The sequence below is a fragment of the Phaenicophaeus curvirostris genome, chromosome 1 (assembly GCF_032191515.1).
Source record: "Phaenicophaeus curvirostris isolate KB17595 chromosome 1, BPBGC_Pcur_1.0, whole genome shotgun sequence".
Taxonomy (NCBI): domain Eukaryota; kingdom Metazoa; phylum Chordata; class Aves; order Cuculiformes; family Cuculidae; genus Phaenicophaeus; species Phaenicophaeus curvirostris.
The window spans coordinates 48493463-48510390 of record NC_091392.1 but is presented as its reverse complement, the minus strand read 5'-3'; the positions used below and the strand labels follow the sequence as shown (position 1 = coordinate 48510390).

The window sequence follows — 16928 nt, the reverse complement described above, 5'->3', positions numbered from 1 at the left end:
ACAGAGAGAACTGTCAGGATGCAAATGGGCACATTAAAAGCTTTACCTTGTTGTTCTATTACTCTAACATTTTTTTTCAATCTTTTTAACTAACTTCATCTTTACCGCAGTTCAAACGGAAAAGCCACCACATGCTATTGATAACAAGCAAAGCTCAGAGAGGTATAACAGCCATCTTCATAAATATACACACATGAAGCACGTAAACAACTACGGCCTCTTGAAAGATATTGAGAAATATAAGTACCTGTTGTCTCCAAGGGCTGGATCCTTGGGCTTAGCATCACTATCATAAACAAAACGCTCTTGGGAGATAACTATGACATTGTCCGTAGTTTCATTTCCCAAGATAGTGATAACAGGATAACCCATCTGTAGTGTCCATTGATCCATTACTTCTTGGATATTTACAGATTTTCCAACCCTTTTTAAAGCCTTCAAGAGAAAAAGAGACGTTTCAATATGATGAAGTAACACCATCATCCAGGATATAAAACTTTGGGTTTTTTCCCCAGAGACCATAATTTGTTTTAGAGGTTTAAATCACATACATGCACATTTCCATTCAGTCCGCACATAGGTTAACCAACAGTCTCTGAATATCTTAAAAATAAACACTGAGCAATCTTGCCAGGGAGGAGAGTGACAGTCAGGAAGTCACATTTCCCACATCATTCAGGCACTTTTGCTGTAACAGAAGAAATAATCTGCTTTACAGGGTTTTAATAAGAGCCATGGCAATACTGAGCAGCTGTTTCCAAAAGATATTCTTGGCCAGCTAATGTTAAAAAAGATACAGTGCCAGGTGATCTAGGATGCCTACAATAACGTACATTCAAAGTGCCTATTTTCTAAAAGTACAGCACTTCTCTGTTCAAATGACTATTTATTTGAAAATAGTGTCCCTCATGTCCTAAGTGAGGCATATATATACAAAGATAGTCCAAACTTCTTCATAAACTGCACTTGTCACAACACACGGAGGACTAATGTGTTCATATTTGATACTATATGTCAATAAAAACGTTGTTTTACAATTCAAATTTCATCTGAAACAAACAAACAAAAGTGATACTCTCGCATCATGGGAGAAGAGACTGGATATGAGGAGAATTTGTTCTTCAATGGAAAGGTCTGTAGCTGCCAAAGATCCCTAGATCACAGAGCGAGCAACCACTGATGAATACAAGCAGCACTCAACAAGAAGTCTTCAGAACTGAGACTGCAATTGCAATGCATTGGGAACAAAGCAGCTGGCAACAAAAGTGCTTACAGGTGAGGCAAAAGGAATTATTAGCTTTAACAGTAGATTTGACCATACACTATAGCTGTCATGGTTATAGACCAGAACACAGTCTAATTTTTGTTCTATTTTACTAGCTTTGGATTCTGCCGTTCTTTCAGGATTGTGTTCATCTCTCTGGCCTCCTATTGCCCAGAACTGTCTCAAAGACTTTAACAGAGGAAGAGAGCAGGTGAGAAACAAGATAGAATTATGCAGTGGCATCCATCTTCTGATACAGACATAGATTTAAGAGCCTGACTGTATGTAACATGTCTCAATTATGAGATATAACTGTCATTACAGACATAGGACTCAGTTCAGTTGCCGACACACAGGTAGCTAAAGCCATTTAACCTTGACCTGCCACTCCAGAAGGATACAGATTCCCCCACAGATCTTGTATAAAATTGATGAAACCCACCTCGATGCTTTGAACACCCTACTGCACCTAATCTGGCCCAAGTTGCCCATGTTTGAACAACTATCTCAAGTCTCTAGCCAACAGTCAGTGGGTTGGGCTCATTTTAAAATAATCATGCAGTGGCTAGACAACTGAATTGCTCTCTATGCTCCACTGACTATGTTGACCAGATTTCTGGGATTCTAGTTGTTCCTACTTAGTAAGCGTCTATTGAGATGTCCTAAAATATTCAACATATCCTTGCAGAACCGAAGGACCTACAGCAAACATGCTTATCTCATGTGGCAGCTAAAAAACAGGCAGAATAAATTAAGGTAAACATCATTAGATGTCTATGAAGAAGCAACTGAATCCAGCCCTCACTAAAAACAATTGGAGCCTGGACATCTAGCTTGTATGTGTATACCTGCTTTTTTAGATAAATGCAGATGTCTTGACCCACAGCTGAACCCCAGCTTTGGTGTCAATAGTTACAACTAGATTGCCATGTTTACACATGGTTTGAATTGGTACTTGTGTGCAAACTCCCTGACTGTACTGTATATTGCCTTGTACTCTGTCCTTATTCTGGAGTGCCCAAACTAGCTGTGTAGGCAAGAAATTCAGGCATACTTGGCTCATTTTATGAAAACTAATCTCTCCTGTTATAGATCCCTACACCTGGCTCTAGAAACTCAAGCTGAGTTTGGGCATAGCAACCAAAGGGAGCATAGACATAGCAACTGTAAGTCTCTACAGCATGACAAACATTACAGTAAATACTTAGCTGTTTGCATCAAAGTTTAAAGCTTTAATAGTTTTGTCCTTCACAAACTCATAACTCCATACAAAATCACAAACACATCTGATGTAAATGCCAAACCTCAGCACTTTCATCAGCTTTCCAGCTTATGGGCCTCAGCATGCTACCGCTAAAGTCAATGATAGCAGATTCCACGTAGTATCTTTTACTGCACATCAGTGACACAGCACCAGCAAGGAAACGTATCCTAACATAACAAAGAATAAAAATGCTGCAAAAAACATATTTTAATGTTGCCACTAGGTTAACTCAAATGGAATTGCTTCACATCAATTTTTATATTTGCTCTGGGGTTTGAAGATCTCAATATGCACTATTCACTCCCAACCTTAAAAAGAACAAGCAGCAAATTCCTGCTTCTCCCCAAGTGCAATAGATTCAAGCATTTTACCTTTGACAACGTGTTCCAGAGATCATTTCTGGCTGCATTGCCATACTTGTGAATGGTTAAATAGTCCTGCAGAAATAAAATAAAAATATAAATCAGTGTTACTATGCACAAGCCAAACAACTAAAGCTGTGAATCAATGCTATTATAAGTTAAATCACATTAATATTTACATTTGTCAGAAATCTAGAAATGTACTATACGTTCATCCTAAGGGAATAAATAAACAGTATCCTAAGCTAGGTTACAATGCAAAAAATGTTGCTAAAAATTTAATTTACAGCATTCAGTGCTCTTCCTTTTCTGTGTAGGTCACTCTATAAGCTAAATATTTTGAATATTAATTTAAATTTAAAATACTTCTCTAATCTCAAAAGGGGCTCCTTGGTAATTCTAAGCAATGAAAGGATGAGTTGCTGAAACACAATTCCAGTTCCTATTTTAGCAGGTCATTCAAAAATCTGCTCACTCAGATGACAGCTGGATTTGTTATAAAAGATTTAACAGAGCAATAGCTGACCTGAGCTACAAACTCTTATCTAGGGAGATCCTGGTGCTTCAATTTGAAAATACATCATACTGGCAACTGGGACTGGAACAGGTTGTCACAAAGGCTCTGCACAGCAGGGAGCAGGGGAAGAGGGTTGATTGCAAACCAAATGTATGCTTTCACACAGGTACATACATGTGTGTTTTAAGAACATACATGCCTCCAGGTCTGAGGGGGTTATAAACTGAATGCTTTCACTTATTCAGCCATAGTTTCAATGACTGATGGTCCATTCTTCTCCCATAGCAAACAGATAGACAATGTCTGATAAACTACCATCATATCAGATTAACATCCCAAACTCATAGTTTCAACATCTGAAGGAGCTAGATCTGGGTCTTTCAGACATAAAATACTTCTGGTTTTTAATGACACCTGCGGAGACAACATTGTTAGTTTCACATCACATCATCCTATGTCCCTAGGCAACAACTGATTCAACTACAGAAGTGAAATTCAGCAATGATTGTTTGAATAATATACATTTCTAGCATTTTGATTGGAAGAATTAAGTGAAAAAAACCACATCAGAGGTTGTAAATCAATGGGTTCTACTACATTTGAATTTCTACCATCCTCACTTTACATAATGGTAGGATACAAACCCTAATTTGCAGAACAATGATAAAACTGGGACAAATTTGCTGACTCTGTTATCTGTGCTTTGTGTGAAGTAAGATACTTCGGGAATAATTAGAATTTGGAAAGTAAATTTTCTGATACACAAACCGTAGCACGTGTGACAGATTTGGCTTTTGTCAGCCAACCCACAGAACAACAAGCAGCAACTCCCACTTAAACACAGGCTAGGAAGGCTAAATGAGAACATTGACTCTGTAAATGCAGTGACGAGCTTTAACAATATCATGACACTAACTTGGAGAAAAGACAATAATATATAGGCTGTACCTATAGTACATTGTGCTTTCATTTTGTCTAAAAATACCGAATCATTTAAGGCACAGTGAAATATTCGATAGCTCTCAAAGCTAAAGAAGTTGAATCACAAATTAAAGCACTAAAAGAAGAATAAACAGAAGTAGGACTAGGTGAATAAATAGCAACAAATATACATGTACATTCTAAGTGGTACTAGAAAATGCTGTATGTATTGGTCCTTCTGAGAACTTCTAGAATCAATACACAGCAAAATAAAATGGGTGGAACACTTGAGGCAATAAATCTGTTTACCAATCTACCAGTAGATATTACATTTGACTTCTACCTTCTGTGTTCAGAAAGACTGCAAAGAGATGAAACGTTTCTGCCCTTTTCTTTTTTTTTCCCCCAGTATTGGAGGTTTAGATGTGACTCATCCCTCAGTTAAAAAATTATTATCCTCTAATCTAACATGTTTATCACACAAAGAAAACTAAAATGAAACCTAACATTTACAATGAAATAAGAAAGTACAATAATAAAACACAACACATAAGTACAGTCCTGGTACCATACAACTTGTTCATCCATTTTTCATTATTTCATGAAAGTTGCATTGAGACCACAAACATAGAATCAAATCAGGAGTGTAACTGAATACACAGTACACAAGACGCAGTCCTAAGTGACAGTGTGCATCAAAATATGCTCCCAGTAGTAAATTTACACTGCAAGCCAAAACCTGAGTGCACTTTCTACAGGCACAGCAGCAAAAAGCAAGTGAACCAAGTGCCATCAAAAGCGTTCATGTATCAGTATCTTGTTTTCAACAATACTCAACTGCAGACACCTAGAAAGGATACAAAATAGGACAGACATACAGTGATACTTTCCCAGTATTCTCTCCCATCATCCAGCTCTTCATGGTAGAAGGAAACCTAAGCAGGTTATTTGTACAAAATACAAATATCTTTGTATTTCATAGTTATCTTCCATTAATTTGGCCAGTTGCTTCCTCAGTCCATATTAATGTTTAGTATTTGCAACACCTTATAAAAAAGGATTTCCCACTTCAATGATTTGTCACGTGAGGATACCTGTTTCAAACATCTGCCCATCTGCTGGTTTAATCTGCTGCTCACAGTATTCTGCTTGAGAAACTGGTTTCCACTGGCCTGGACAGGCATATCCTTTGCTGGGCAAAAAAACTCTCTGGATGTCCGGGCCCAAAGAGTCGTGGTAAATGGAGCTAAATCCAGCTGGAGGCTGGTGACAAGTGGTGTCCCCAGGTCTCAGTTCCGGGTCCAGTCCTGTTCAATATCTTTATCAATGACCTGGACAAGGGGATTAAATGCACTCTTAGTAAGTTTGCAGATGATACTAAGCTGGGAGGAAGCGTCAGTCTGCTTGAGAGCAGGAAGGCCCTGCAAAGGGAACAGGCTGGATCAATGGGCTGAGGCCAATGGGATAAGGTTTAAAAAGGCCAAGTGCCAAGTCCTGCTCTTGGGACACAACAACCCTGTGCAGTGCTACAGACTTGGGGAAGAGTGGCTGGAAAGCTGCCTGGCAGAGGAAGACCTGGAGGTGTTGTTTGGCAGCCAAATGAACATGAGCCAGCAGTGTGCCCAGGTGGCCAAGAAGGCCAATGGCATCTTGGCTTGTTTCAGAAACAGCATGGCCATCAGGACCAGGGAGGTGATTCTGCCCCTGTTCTCATCACTGGAGAGGCCACACCTTGAATACTGTGTTCAGTTTGGGGGCCCTCTCTACGTGGAAGACATTGAAGACAACGAAGCTGGTGAAAGGTCTGGAGAAGAAGTCTTATGAGGAGCAGCTTAGCGAACTGGGGCTGTTTAGCCTAGGGAAGAGGCAGCTGAGGTGAGAACTTACCATTTTCTACAACTACTTGAAAGGTCGTTGTAGAGAGGTGGGGGTTGGTCTCTTCACCCAAGTGATAGGTGATAGGACGAGAGGAACTGGCCTCACACTGTGCCAGGGGAGGTTCAGATTGGACATAAGGACAAACTTCTTGACTGAAAGAGCTATCAAGCACTGGAACAGGCTGCCCAGGGAGGTGACTGAGTCATCATCCCTGGAGATATTTAAAAGGTGGGTAGATTAAGTGCTTAAATTTGTTTAAATATACTTACAATGCTTAAATAATTTAGTAGCAGACAAGTACGGTTGGACTTGGTGATGTCAAAGGTCTTTTCCAACATAGGGATTTTATGATTCTAAGATTAGCCACCCTTTTGCCTTTACGTTGAGTAGAGAAGAAGCAAAGAAAACAGAAGAGATGCAAGCCACAGAACAGAAAAGAAGGACAACGCTGAAAACACAGCTGCCTAAATCTAATCTGTGCTCATCACAGCTCAAAAGGAGATAAAGTGACTTGAAGCCACTTCCTCATGAACACATGCCCAGACCCATCTGGCTGCAAGGATGCTTCCCATCATAAACTCACATGTCTATCACCCACAAAAGCTGTTCCATCAACTGAAGTATGCTGGAGCATGAATATGCACCTCAGCCACTTTCCTGTCTTTCAACTATAGCCCTATGGTATGTGTGAGTAGAAAAGATGTTATGGAAACTTCTTTAAAGACTCAAATCTCAAGAGTGCTCTTCTACTTTCTCTTTCACTGTAATACTACCTCTAAAGATTTTCTCTGTTATAGGGAAAGTAGAAAGTGAGTTCACAGCAGATCCTAGTGCAGTGTCACTCAACATGAAGATCAAGCAAACACACACACATAAAAAATATAATTTGGTTTTACATTTTCAACAAGCATGCTCTTGTAAATATTCTTTTTAACATGTTGGCGTTAAAACACGAAGGCATCCTTTGTCAAAAAGAACAATAGAATATGATCCCTTCACTCCTATCAATAAAAAGAAATCAATCAGTGTGGTTTTCTGACAGGCGTTTTACCAATTTTTAACACCACATAAAGGAAAAAGTCCTGAATTAGTCATGCCATGATAAGAAGCCCAATTACTGGACAGTCAAAACCTAAGATCTTGCAAAAAATCCCAACAGGTTTAAAGTATAAGTTTTTGTCAAAGTAATCTTAATCTTCACCCAAAAAACTGAAAGGCTTAATGCTTTTGGAATTTTTTTTTTGCTTGAATACTGAAACAGATAGCTTGAATAACAGTATAAATAGGAGTACAGTGAAAAGTGCTAAAGGATTTTGAAAGATGTTTTTAGTGATGCTGTATTGATTAAGCTTGAGGGCTCTTTATTTTATAAGACTTTTGTAAAAAAAGGAGATTATTCTTAAGGAAAAAGTCTTTTACCCCTTTGCAATCTTAGTTCTCTCAATAGTGTTAGGGATTGAGCATCTTTGTTTCGAACAAATGAAGGACTCCACCATTAAAACATGATAACACTACTAATAAAAGGCAGTGACTGATAAATGCAAAGAGGTTAAATAGGTGTAAAGGAGGAATAAGTCTCTAAACACGTATCTTACTTTCAGGGGAGACTTCCTATCTATAACTGAGAACTGAAATATCAATTCCAGGACCAAACTCCTTTCTTATTTTATCTATATGAAGTTGATTGGTTGGCTGAAGGAATAGCTTCTGACTTATATGAGTGGTGCTGAGATCTGAAACAGATTAACAGAGTAACTTACTTTTTCTTCTGAAAATATCTGGAAAATTCCACTATATAAGATGGGTGAGGAAAAACTAGCAAAATATTTTGGCATCAAATTTTTGTCACTATGTTTCTCTGAATGCTCTCATTTATCAGGACTCAGGAAACGGCTGCCTTGCCCCTACCTCGCTCTTTTGTATTTCATTCCTACTCCTGGGTGAATACCCTCCTCCCTTCAGCTTATAATATGTTCTTGTTGAATAGTTCTATACATGAGTGCTTTATCTTACCATAGATTTAGAGCTACTAACAAAAAAACATTTAGTTCAGGTAGAAATCAGGCTCTAAGGCTCTGGCTATCAAATTCACTGTGTTTGTTTTCCCTGAAATTTGTATACTTAACCTTAAGCCACCACACAGCACCTGACAGATGCTGACTCACTGACTAATAACACAGTGGCAAAGCACTGCTAGCAAGCTACAAAGAAGTGAAGATTCCTGTAAGAGAGGAAGACTACTGAACAGTAAAGCTGTAATAGCCAACTAGGCTTTTTGAGTGGTACAACAAACTAACCCTTGAGAAACAGCCTTAAGAAAGAGAAGTGAACACCCTCCTGGCCAGGCAGTCAAACAAGCAGTAGAGTACAAAATAAGGAGTAGGTAAATTCATCTTATTGATCATGGTAAACATTGTATAAAGCAAATTAAATGGGAGTCAACTCTATTTGTGTCAGAATTAATTAGTACCAGTGAGTCAAGCTGCAGAGCTTCCTTCAAAGTGAAAGAACAGCTGTGATGAGATCACTCAACAAAGCAGTACTACAAAGACAGCTAAGGAAAATAAGACTTTTTTTTTAGGTCAGGGAAGCCAAGCAACTTCTTCACCATCTACATGAGTGCCCAAAACTGTTTCCAGGCAGTCTTGTGAGAAACTGCCAACCTACAAAACATATTAGAGCCATGGCATATATTTTAAATTTCATGAATGAGTTCTACCACAGGATCAAAAATGTTGACATCCTTCCTATACTTCATTCTACTATTGCATTAAAATGTGTTCCTCCAAGAAAAAAATGTTACTCACTGGCTAACAACCCAAGAACTAAACTTACTTAAAAAGCACTTCAACATAACTGACAAAAAAATAACACCAAAACTATATTAAAATAGAAAGCACATAACAGTAAGGCCATGCCTGCACTGTAGACAGTCCACATCTAGTAGTAAAATTATCACATTGGTTTTATATACTGTCGCAGCATCAAATGCATTCCTGTACCTCCCTTGAACTACAGTTTGATGACATTTTGGTGGAACAGCCAGAATAAGTACCTTCTACAACCTCTGCTCTTCGTGTCCTCATCTCCTTGTTTGTGAGGCTACTTTGCAAACTAGACTTCTGAAATGGCCTGTATAGGAATTAAACCTATCATTCTGCACCAAGGACACTGTTCCTTCCTTGATCAAGCTTATAGAAAAGGACTCCAAACTCTTCCATTGGTACAAATGATGTGGCACTGGGTGACCATGTATGGACTGGAAACAGCAGCTGGAAGTAGCATTGGGGAAAATAGAATCACAGAATCACAGAATCACAGAATAACCAGGTTGGAAGAGACCCACCGGATCACCGAGTCCAACCGTTCCTACCAAACACTAAACCATATCCCTCAGCACCTCGTCCACCCGTGCCTTAAACACCTCCAGGGAAGGTGACTCAACCACCTCCCTGGGCAGCCTGTTCCAGTGCCCAATGACCCTTTCTGTAAAGAATTTTTTCCTAACGTCTAGCCTAAACCTCCCCTGGCGGAGCTTGAGGCCATTCCCTCTTGTCCTGTCCCCTGTCACCTGGGAGAAGAGGCCAGCACCCTCCTCTCTACAACGTCCTTTCAGGTAGTTGGAGAGAGCAATGAGGTCACCCCTCAGCCTCCTCTTCTCCAGGCTAAACAACCCCAGCTCTCTCAGCCGCTCCTCATAAGGCCTGTTCTCCAGCCCTTTCACCAGCTTTGTTGCTCTTCTCTGGACTCTCTCCAGAGCCTCAACATCCTTCTTGTGGTGAGGGGCCCAGAACTGAACACAGTATTCGAGGAGCGGTCTCACCAGTGCCGAGTACAGAGGGAGGATAACCTCCCTGGACCTGCTGGTCACGCCGTTTCTGATACAAGCCAAGATGCCATTGGCCTTCTTGGCCACCTGGGCACACTGCTGGCTCATATTCAGTCGGCTGTCAACCAACACCCCCAGGTCCCTCTCCTCCAGGCAGCTTTCTAGACAGACTTCTCCCAGTCTGTAGCACTGCATAGGGTTGTTGTGCCCCAAGTGCAGGACCCGGCATTTGGCCCTGTTAAACCTCATGCCATTGGGTGGCTCCCTAAGTCAGTGTTCTTTCCAACCAAATAATGAGTATTATGAAAGACACTACACAAAAAGAAACACAATGGTGATTTCAGAAGACAATTAAAAGAAACATTATCAATGTACCACATTGAAGGAGACAGATGTTTTACTTTGAAGTATATTTCTCTAAAGGCCACAGTCAAATGTTCTTTTCAAATGTTCAGCTAACAGTAGATGGTATTATTCCTCATCAATAAACCAAATTTTAAAGTGAATTAATCATTAAACCTTATTTATGGACACTGTCATCTGGAATTGAGGTAGACTAAACTTAGCAACTTCACAATGGAAACACTATCATGAATTAAAGTAAATGAAATACGGTTAACTTCAGTTTTGAAAGTGCCCACATGGGGCTACGACAAGGTTTAACCAATTTAATTGCAATTCACACCTTCAGCTAATTTGAATGAACTTTTGTGCCCCTGTGTAAGCATGGGTGAAACCTTGTGGACTTGGCATTAAAAGTAACTTTGTGAATTAGAATGCTACATCCCTCTGAACAATCGGAGGATTTAGCTGCTAAGGATAATTTTTTTTCCCCTCCTTATTTCTAACAGTTCTCCACATATCAGTGGAACCAACCTGTTGAATCTCTTCCACATAAAAATTTCTTGGATATAATTTTTTAAGTGATTAGTAATTTTATCTGTCACTTCTCTGCCTGTCTCCTGGTAGCTAGTGACAGGACAAGGGGAAATGGCCTCCAGATGTGTCAGGAGGGATTTAAGTTGGATGTTAGGAGGAATTTCTTTACTGAAAGGGTTGTCAAGCATTGTCAAGAATAGGCTGCCCATGGAGGTGGTTGATTCACCATCCCTGGAAGTGTTTAAAGACAAGTAGGTGTCATACTTTAGGACATGGTCTAGTGGCAGACTTAGCAAGGCTGGATTGATGGTTGGACCCAATGATCTTAGAGGATTTTTCCAATCAAAACTATTCTGTGATTCATTTTCTGATGGGGTGCTGCTGTACAATGTCCAGGCCTGGCAGACAGGACTGGGAATTTTTTTATTTTCTCAAAATGTATTTTGTAATTTCTTTAAATAATAATACAAAAGATTTATTTTATTTGCTCCATATTTTGCTCATATTTTCTCAATTTCAATTTATCCAGCCTGAATTTTTACCATTAGCTGCATTAAGCAGTTTAAAATTCTTAGGATCAAGTTCACAATTTCAGTGTTCCAAGTAATTTTATAATGGTACCACAAGAAAACAATATTTAAAACATCCAGTATCAGAAACTTTCTGACTAACTTCTAGATTAAAACTCATAAATAGGTAAAGAGAAGTTAAAAAAGCCTGAGAGGTGTGCAACATATTTCAGAGGCATCACACAAGTATTCACTTCAGCTATGTTTTGCCTTCTCTTTGGGTTAATGCCTCAGTCAATGCATAAAATCCAGGAGAAGTAAAGCAGTGCAATCCTATCAACGTACACCAGCTGAAATTCCAGCCCCTTTATTTTCAAAAGGTATATTTAGATTTTTTTTTCACACATAACAGAGATACAATGCTCACAATCATTAACAACTGGAAAATATCCACTGTCAACACATCATATCTGCAATTAAATCATTATATCCAAACAGCAAGCTATAACTACTAATCAGGAAGAGTGATACTGGAACCATATATGGAAATAAATCTCAATTTTCTCCAGAGCTAATGATGCTGAATAGGCCATATAATTATAGTATTTTACTTTGTCCTTTTTCCTTTACAATTCTTAATACTCTCATATGCTCTAATAATAACAAGATCAGCAGAACTGACATTTCTGACATTATATGGGTCAGTGGGATTTTTAGCATTGATTTCAATGGAAGAAGAATTAGGGCAACGTTGAGAGTATTTCATCCATGGTGTTGAAGGTGTAACATCCATTTAGAGGAAACAGATAGGACATGTGTCCTGTCCTAAACAGCTTGCTGCCCAGGATGAGGCACAAGAGAAACTAGTAAGAGAAAGGAGGAGGCAAGAGCCATCATTAAGTCCCTGGACTGCTTGTTTCGCTCTACCTGCTTCTTCTTGATAGGAGACCACTACTACAAATCAGAAGCAACCTGACTGAAATCAATATGGCCTTGTCATTTTCATTCCAACACGAGAAAAGAATGAAACCTCAAACTAACCATTGTAAGAAACAAAATTTTGCAATTAATACAGCTTCTGCATTACAACTCAGTTAATCCAGTATCAATGGGACATCGAAAACATTCAAAATTTGTACTCAGGCAAATTTCCATCTAATTTAAAATATATCCTGCTTTGCTGGGAATCTTAATTAAAAGATCAGAATTATTAAATAGAGAGCTTTGTTTCCCTTGTAAAATTCAGCTTCACCTATTGGCTATTAACATGAAGAGTAAGAAAGTTCTATTTTGAAACACAGCAACAGCAATTGCAGTGAGGTGGCAAAACAGTTTGCATGCCAAGTCTAAAGGGAACAGTTAGAAGGATTGCAGAGTTATTGCCTAGCAGTTTGATGGTATCTGCTGTGCAGTGAGACACCTGCTAGTACATTAGGTTTGGCTTTAAAGAAAAATGTATTTGATGTATTATTTGGTAGTCACACTAAGCTATTGAACTAAGAACAAATCTTACAGAATAAAGTACTTTTTGAAATTGAACTGCATATATTTGAATTTGTACATTCATTTCAATTCTGCCTTGTTTGGGTGTATAATACATTTGAACCTAAAACCAGGTATTGCTCAATAAATGCATTTTTAATACACACAAATAATGATGGAATGTTTTCCAGAGAAATTTGGGTGGCACCTGCTAATTGTGACACATTGGCTGCTCATTCCTCTGCATTAACTTTAACGATGCCCAGGGACAGCTAACCAGGCAAAAAAAATCTCTGCTTTGTTTTTCTGTAATACTTTTTTCTACAGAAACTCCGGAATTGGAAAGAAATTAATGCTACTTACTTTGAAAAGGTCAACATAAATCACTCACAAAAATTTACTGGAAGTATGATTTGCATATCACTGTTTCTATATTATAATGAACTAAAACATTTGTACAGTGATAATGAATAACAGATAGGAAAGCAGTAGCAGTGAAGCTTTGACTTTTCTTATAAGTTATTTGTTGTTTCTATCAACTGAGCAAATGTTTCTTAGTGGTGAAGAAGACCATAAAATAATACAGTCACTAAAGCTGCATTTAATTTTGTAAAATGCAGGCACCTTAAAAATCATTAACATTTACATCTAGCTACATTCTACTGTGCTACAGTAACTGAACTTCAAATATAAGTTGGGGGGGGTAAGTTTTGATGACAGCCTGTTTTATCCAGTAGGGATTCTGTTTTTTTCTGAATATGCTCCACTGGGCTGAACAGAAGTATATTTATTTCATTTCTAATGTGTATTAAGTGTTAACTAGGAGTTCAATCCTGCAATCTTTGTGCTGGAAATATCCCCACTGACTTCTAAAGAGCTAATGAAAAAATCTGATTGCATGAGGATGGTAGATTCACATACGAAATGCATACTTTCAGTGCTCTGCAAAGACCATTGTGTTGCCTCATAGCAAGAGAGGTGAGGTTGCCACTGAGCTTCTACAGGAAAAGAGTGTAATTTTATTCCAAAAGAAAATATTTTCTTAAACAGCCACTCAGCCCACTGATATTATCTGAGGATTCATACCTAGCATTCTTGCTCTTAATAATTCTTATAATAAAAATGAAGGAGAAAACAGTCATAACTGATACTCATATGCAACAAAATAGGAGAAGCTTACTGAAAGCACACCAAGTGAATATGTATCTGTAAGTTAAGTAAATCCTTTCTGTACTGTTTGTCTCTTTCTAAAAAACTTTACCGAGGAGCATAAAATAAATATTTTTATTGCTTTTTATGAGGAACAGCTGAGGGAACTGGGGCTGTTCAGTCTGGAGGAGGCTGTATCACCCTCTACAACTACCTGAAAGGTTGGAGCAAGATGGGTGCTGGTCTCTTCTCCTAAGTAACATGTGATAGGACAAGAGGAGATGGCTTCAATCTGCACCACGGGAGGTTTTGATTGGATATTAGGAAAAATTTCTTTACTCAAAGAGTGGTCAAGCATTGGAACAAGCTGCCCAGGAAAGTGGTGGAATCTCCTTCCCCGGAGGTAGTTAAAAAAAATATGTAGGTGTGGTACTTTGTGGCAAGGTTTACTAGGCATGGTAGTGGTGGGCTGATGGTCAGACTGGACAATTTTAGAAGTGTTTTCCAACCTTGATGATTCTATGATTTTATTCTAGCTGAAGGACAGCGCAACTTCCTCCTAATGAAGGTACCAGTGACTGTAACCTTGCTCTGAATGTGGGCACTGGGTACATCACTGACTAATTAGATTCAGCAGCACCTGCCATTGTCACTCTTTATAACTCTCCCTGCTTTGATCTCCAGTGTGGACAAAATGTTACTGTTTGAGCTGAAATCTTTTCTTCAAAAAGCCCATTTCAGACTGAATTCTTCTCCAAAATTTCAGTCCACACCAGAAAGAAAGCATGGTAAAAATATCATATTTTACCTTTTCTTAACACTCTTTTATTTGAAGCTCTGCTGTCCACACGCACTGAAACAGAGGTATAAAGGTCAGAAGAAAAGTGATCTTGTTTCAGGAATGTGCTTTTCCCTAGCAGTGATCAACTTCCAGTGACTGAGCAGCTAGGCAGCCCCAATATCTCCCTGTACTGACAGCTCACAGCTGCCTAAGCTTAGAGGGACGTTAGGGCTCTGACGCTCTAGTAAAGTGGAGAGCCTGTTTCTCCCTTCTATCAGCAATCCCCAACAGCCAGAAAAGAAAACTATCTGACCCAAACATTCCAGGGACAAAAAGCAGAGCAGAAAGGAAGGAAAGCAGTTAATGTAACCAAACGAGTATTGTGGTAATGCAGCATTTTAGGAATAATTCAAATTACACATCTTCAACCACATTTTTTCAGCAGCATTTTGCTATACACATATTACACTCAAATCCTTTAGGAGCTAGAGGAGGGACTTCCATGTTTAGTAGTGATATCCGAGTCTGTCCCTCACTATGTTGTACATCTTTAACAATCTGAAAGGAAAAATGTATTGTGACACTGCAATTTACAGAAGCTTCTTATGTAAACTTTTACCTGCCTATGTAAGTCATAGTGGGAAAAAAGCTACAGAAAAAGTCCACCCATAATACTGAATTCATTTAACAAATATAAACTGAAAATTCAGAGTGATGTAAATTAGAAACACAAGAAATGCTGAGGAGCCAGGAAAGGCAAAAGATGTTATCAATCTCATACAACATGCAGAGTAGAAAACAGTGATGTTGGTTCCTATGAGATTTCCTTTGACTTCCTATGTCCTTCTTTTAAAATGCTCAAGCTATCTTGTTGTCAAGTGTCAGCAGAAGTGACACAGTTTAAAGAATAAAGGGACCAGTCGCAACTAACTTAACGACAGTTCATAGCCAATATGCCCATGGTGATACTTTGATGTTCACCAAGGTCATACACTCTGTGCTCTTCTAAACCAGAGGAGATGGGAGCAGAATTAGCTGGAAAGTACTTCACTCAACATCTGTTAAACGCACCAGCTGCAACACCAGAGGTGCAGCAGCTGTAAAGATCTTCCTGCCTCCTAGCAAAAGTTACATCCTCTCACTGAGCAAAGGAAGACTCCAGGTAGTTTCACGTGCACTGCTGATCCCAGGACAGCATTGCAGCTCATTGCTTCACTGAGCCTGATCCTAAGATGCCTAGTATTTTTTCTTTTTCTTTTACAGAAAACACTGTTAAGAAGTCTCTAATGATGTCTCATTTTAAACAGTATACAGCTAACTGTTGTGAATAGGGAATAAAGACATAATAAATAGCTATGATAAAATTTGCACACAGAAAATTGTTCAAAATATTATGTAAAAATAGATTATAAAATAATATTGTGGAAATAGATTAATACATTTCTTGTACTAATAGAGTTTTGGACAGAAGTGGCAAACAGTATGGAAAATGAGACATTAGAGCTTTTTTTAGACCTTGAAAGTTTCTGATAGGATTCCACACTGACTACCACAATTCAAACAGAACACAAATACGCACAAAGGTGTCTAAAAAGCAGGAAATACTAAGCAGCATGGATGAAAAAAAGTCTAACTATCCAGCTTTATGATAGTAAAAAGTGATTGAAATCTGAACCTTGCTGTATTTAACCACCTGCATGTCACATTTCCTGAGACAGCTCCTCTTGAAAGGTTGACCAATTTGTTTCAATACAGTGGCCACTCAACAGCACCAAAAAAAGACAGCATATATCCAGAGCACTGTATGGAAATTCTTCTTCCAAATGTACAATGTGAAGCCTGAAGTACAAAAGCAGTTAATTTATCACAGAAACAGAGACTCCTACAGTAACTAATTCAAACTGCTGATGATGCGCTAAATCAGAGTGAGTGATGAACACATACACAGCAGCAAGTGAAGTTCAAAAGGATACAGATCTATGTGATCAATGAGCTGCCACATGGCAAATGAAATGCAGTGTTGACAAATGTACAGTAATAGAGACTACGCTCCAAAATAATCAAAATAAATATAAGAAAAATTTAAATAAACC

At 38.6% G+C, this 16928-nt stretch overlaps 1 protein-coding gene across 1 annotated transcript in view; it reads right to left on the bottom strand.

Moving 5' to 3' along the window:
- The window catches only part of TRHDE (thyrotropin releasing hormone degrading enzyme), a 211055-nt gene that overhangs the window by 72484 nt on the left and 121643 nt on the right, over nt 1–16928 (bottom strand). The window contains exons 8-9 of the mRNA XM_069857490.1: nt 2900–2965; nt 248–435 (exon numbers count right to left, since the gene is read on the bottom strand). Of these exons, the coding sequence (XP_069713591.1) occupies nt 248–435; nt 2900–2965 (254 nt within the window). The remainder of the gene's footprint in view (nt 1–247; nt 436–2899; nt 2966–16928) is intronic.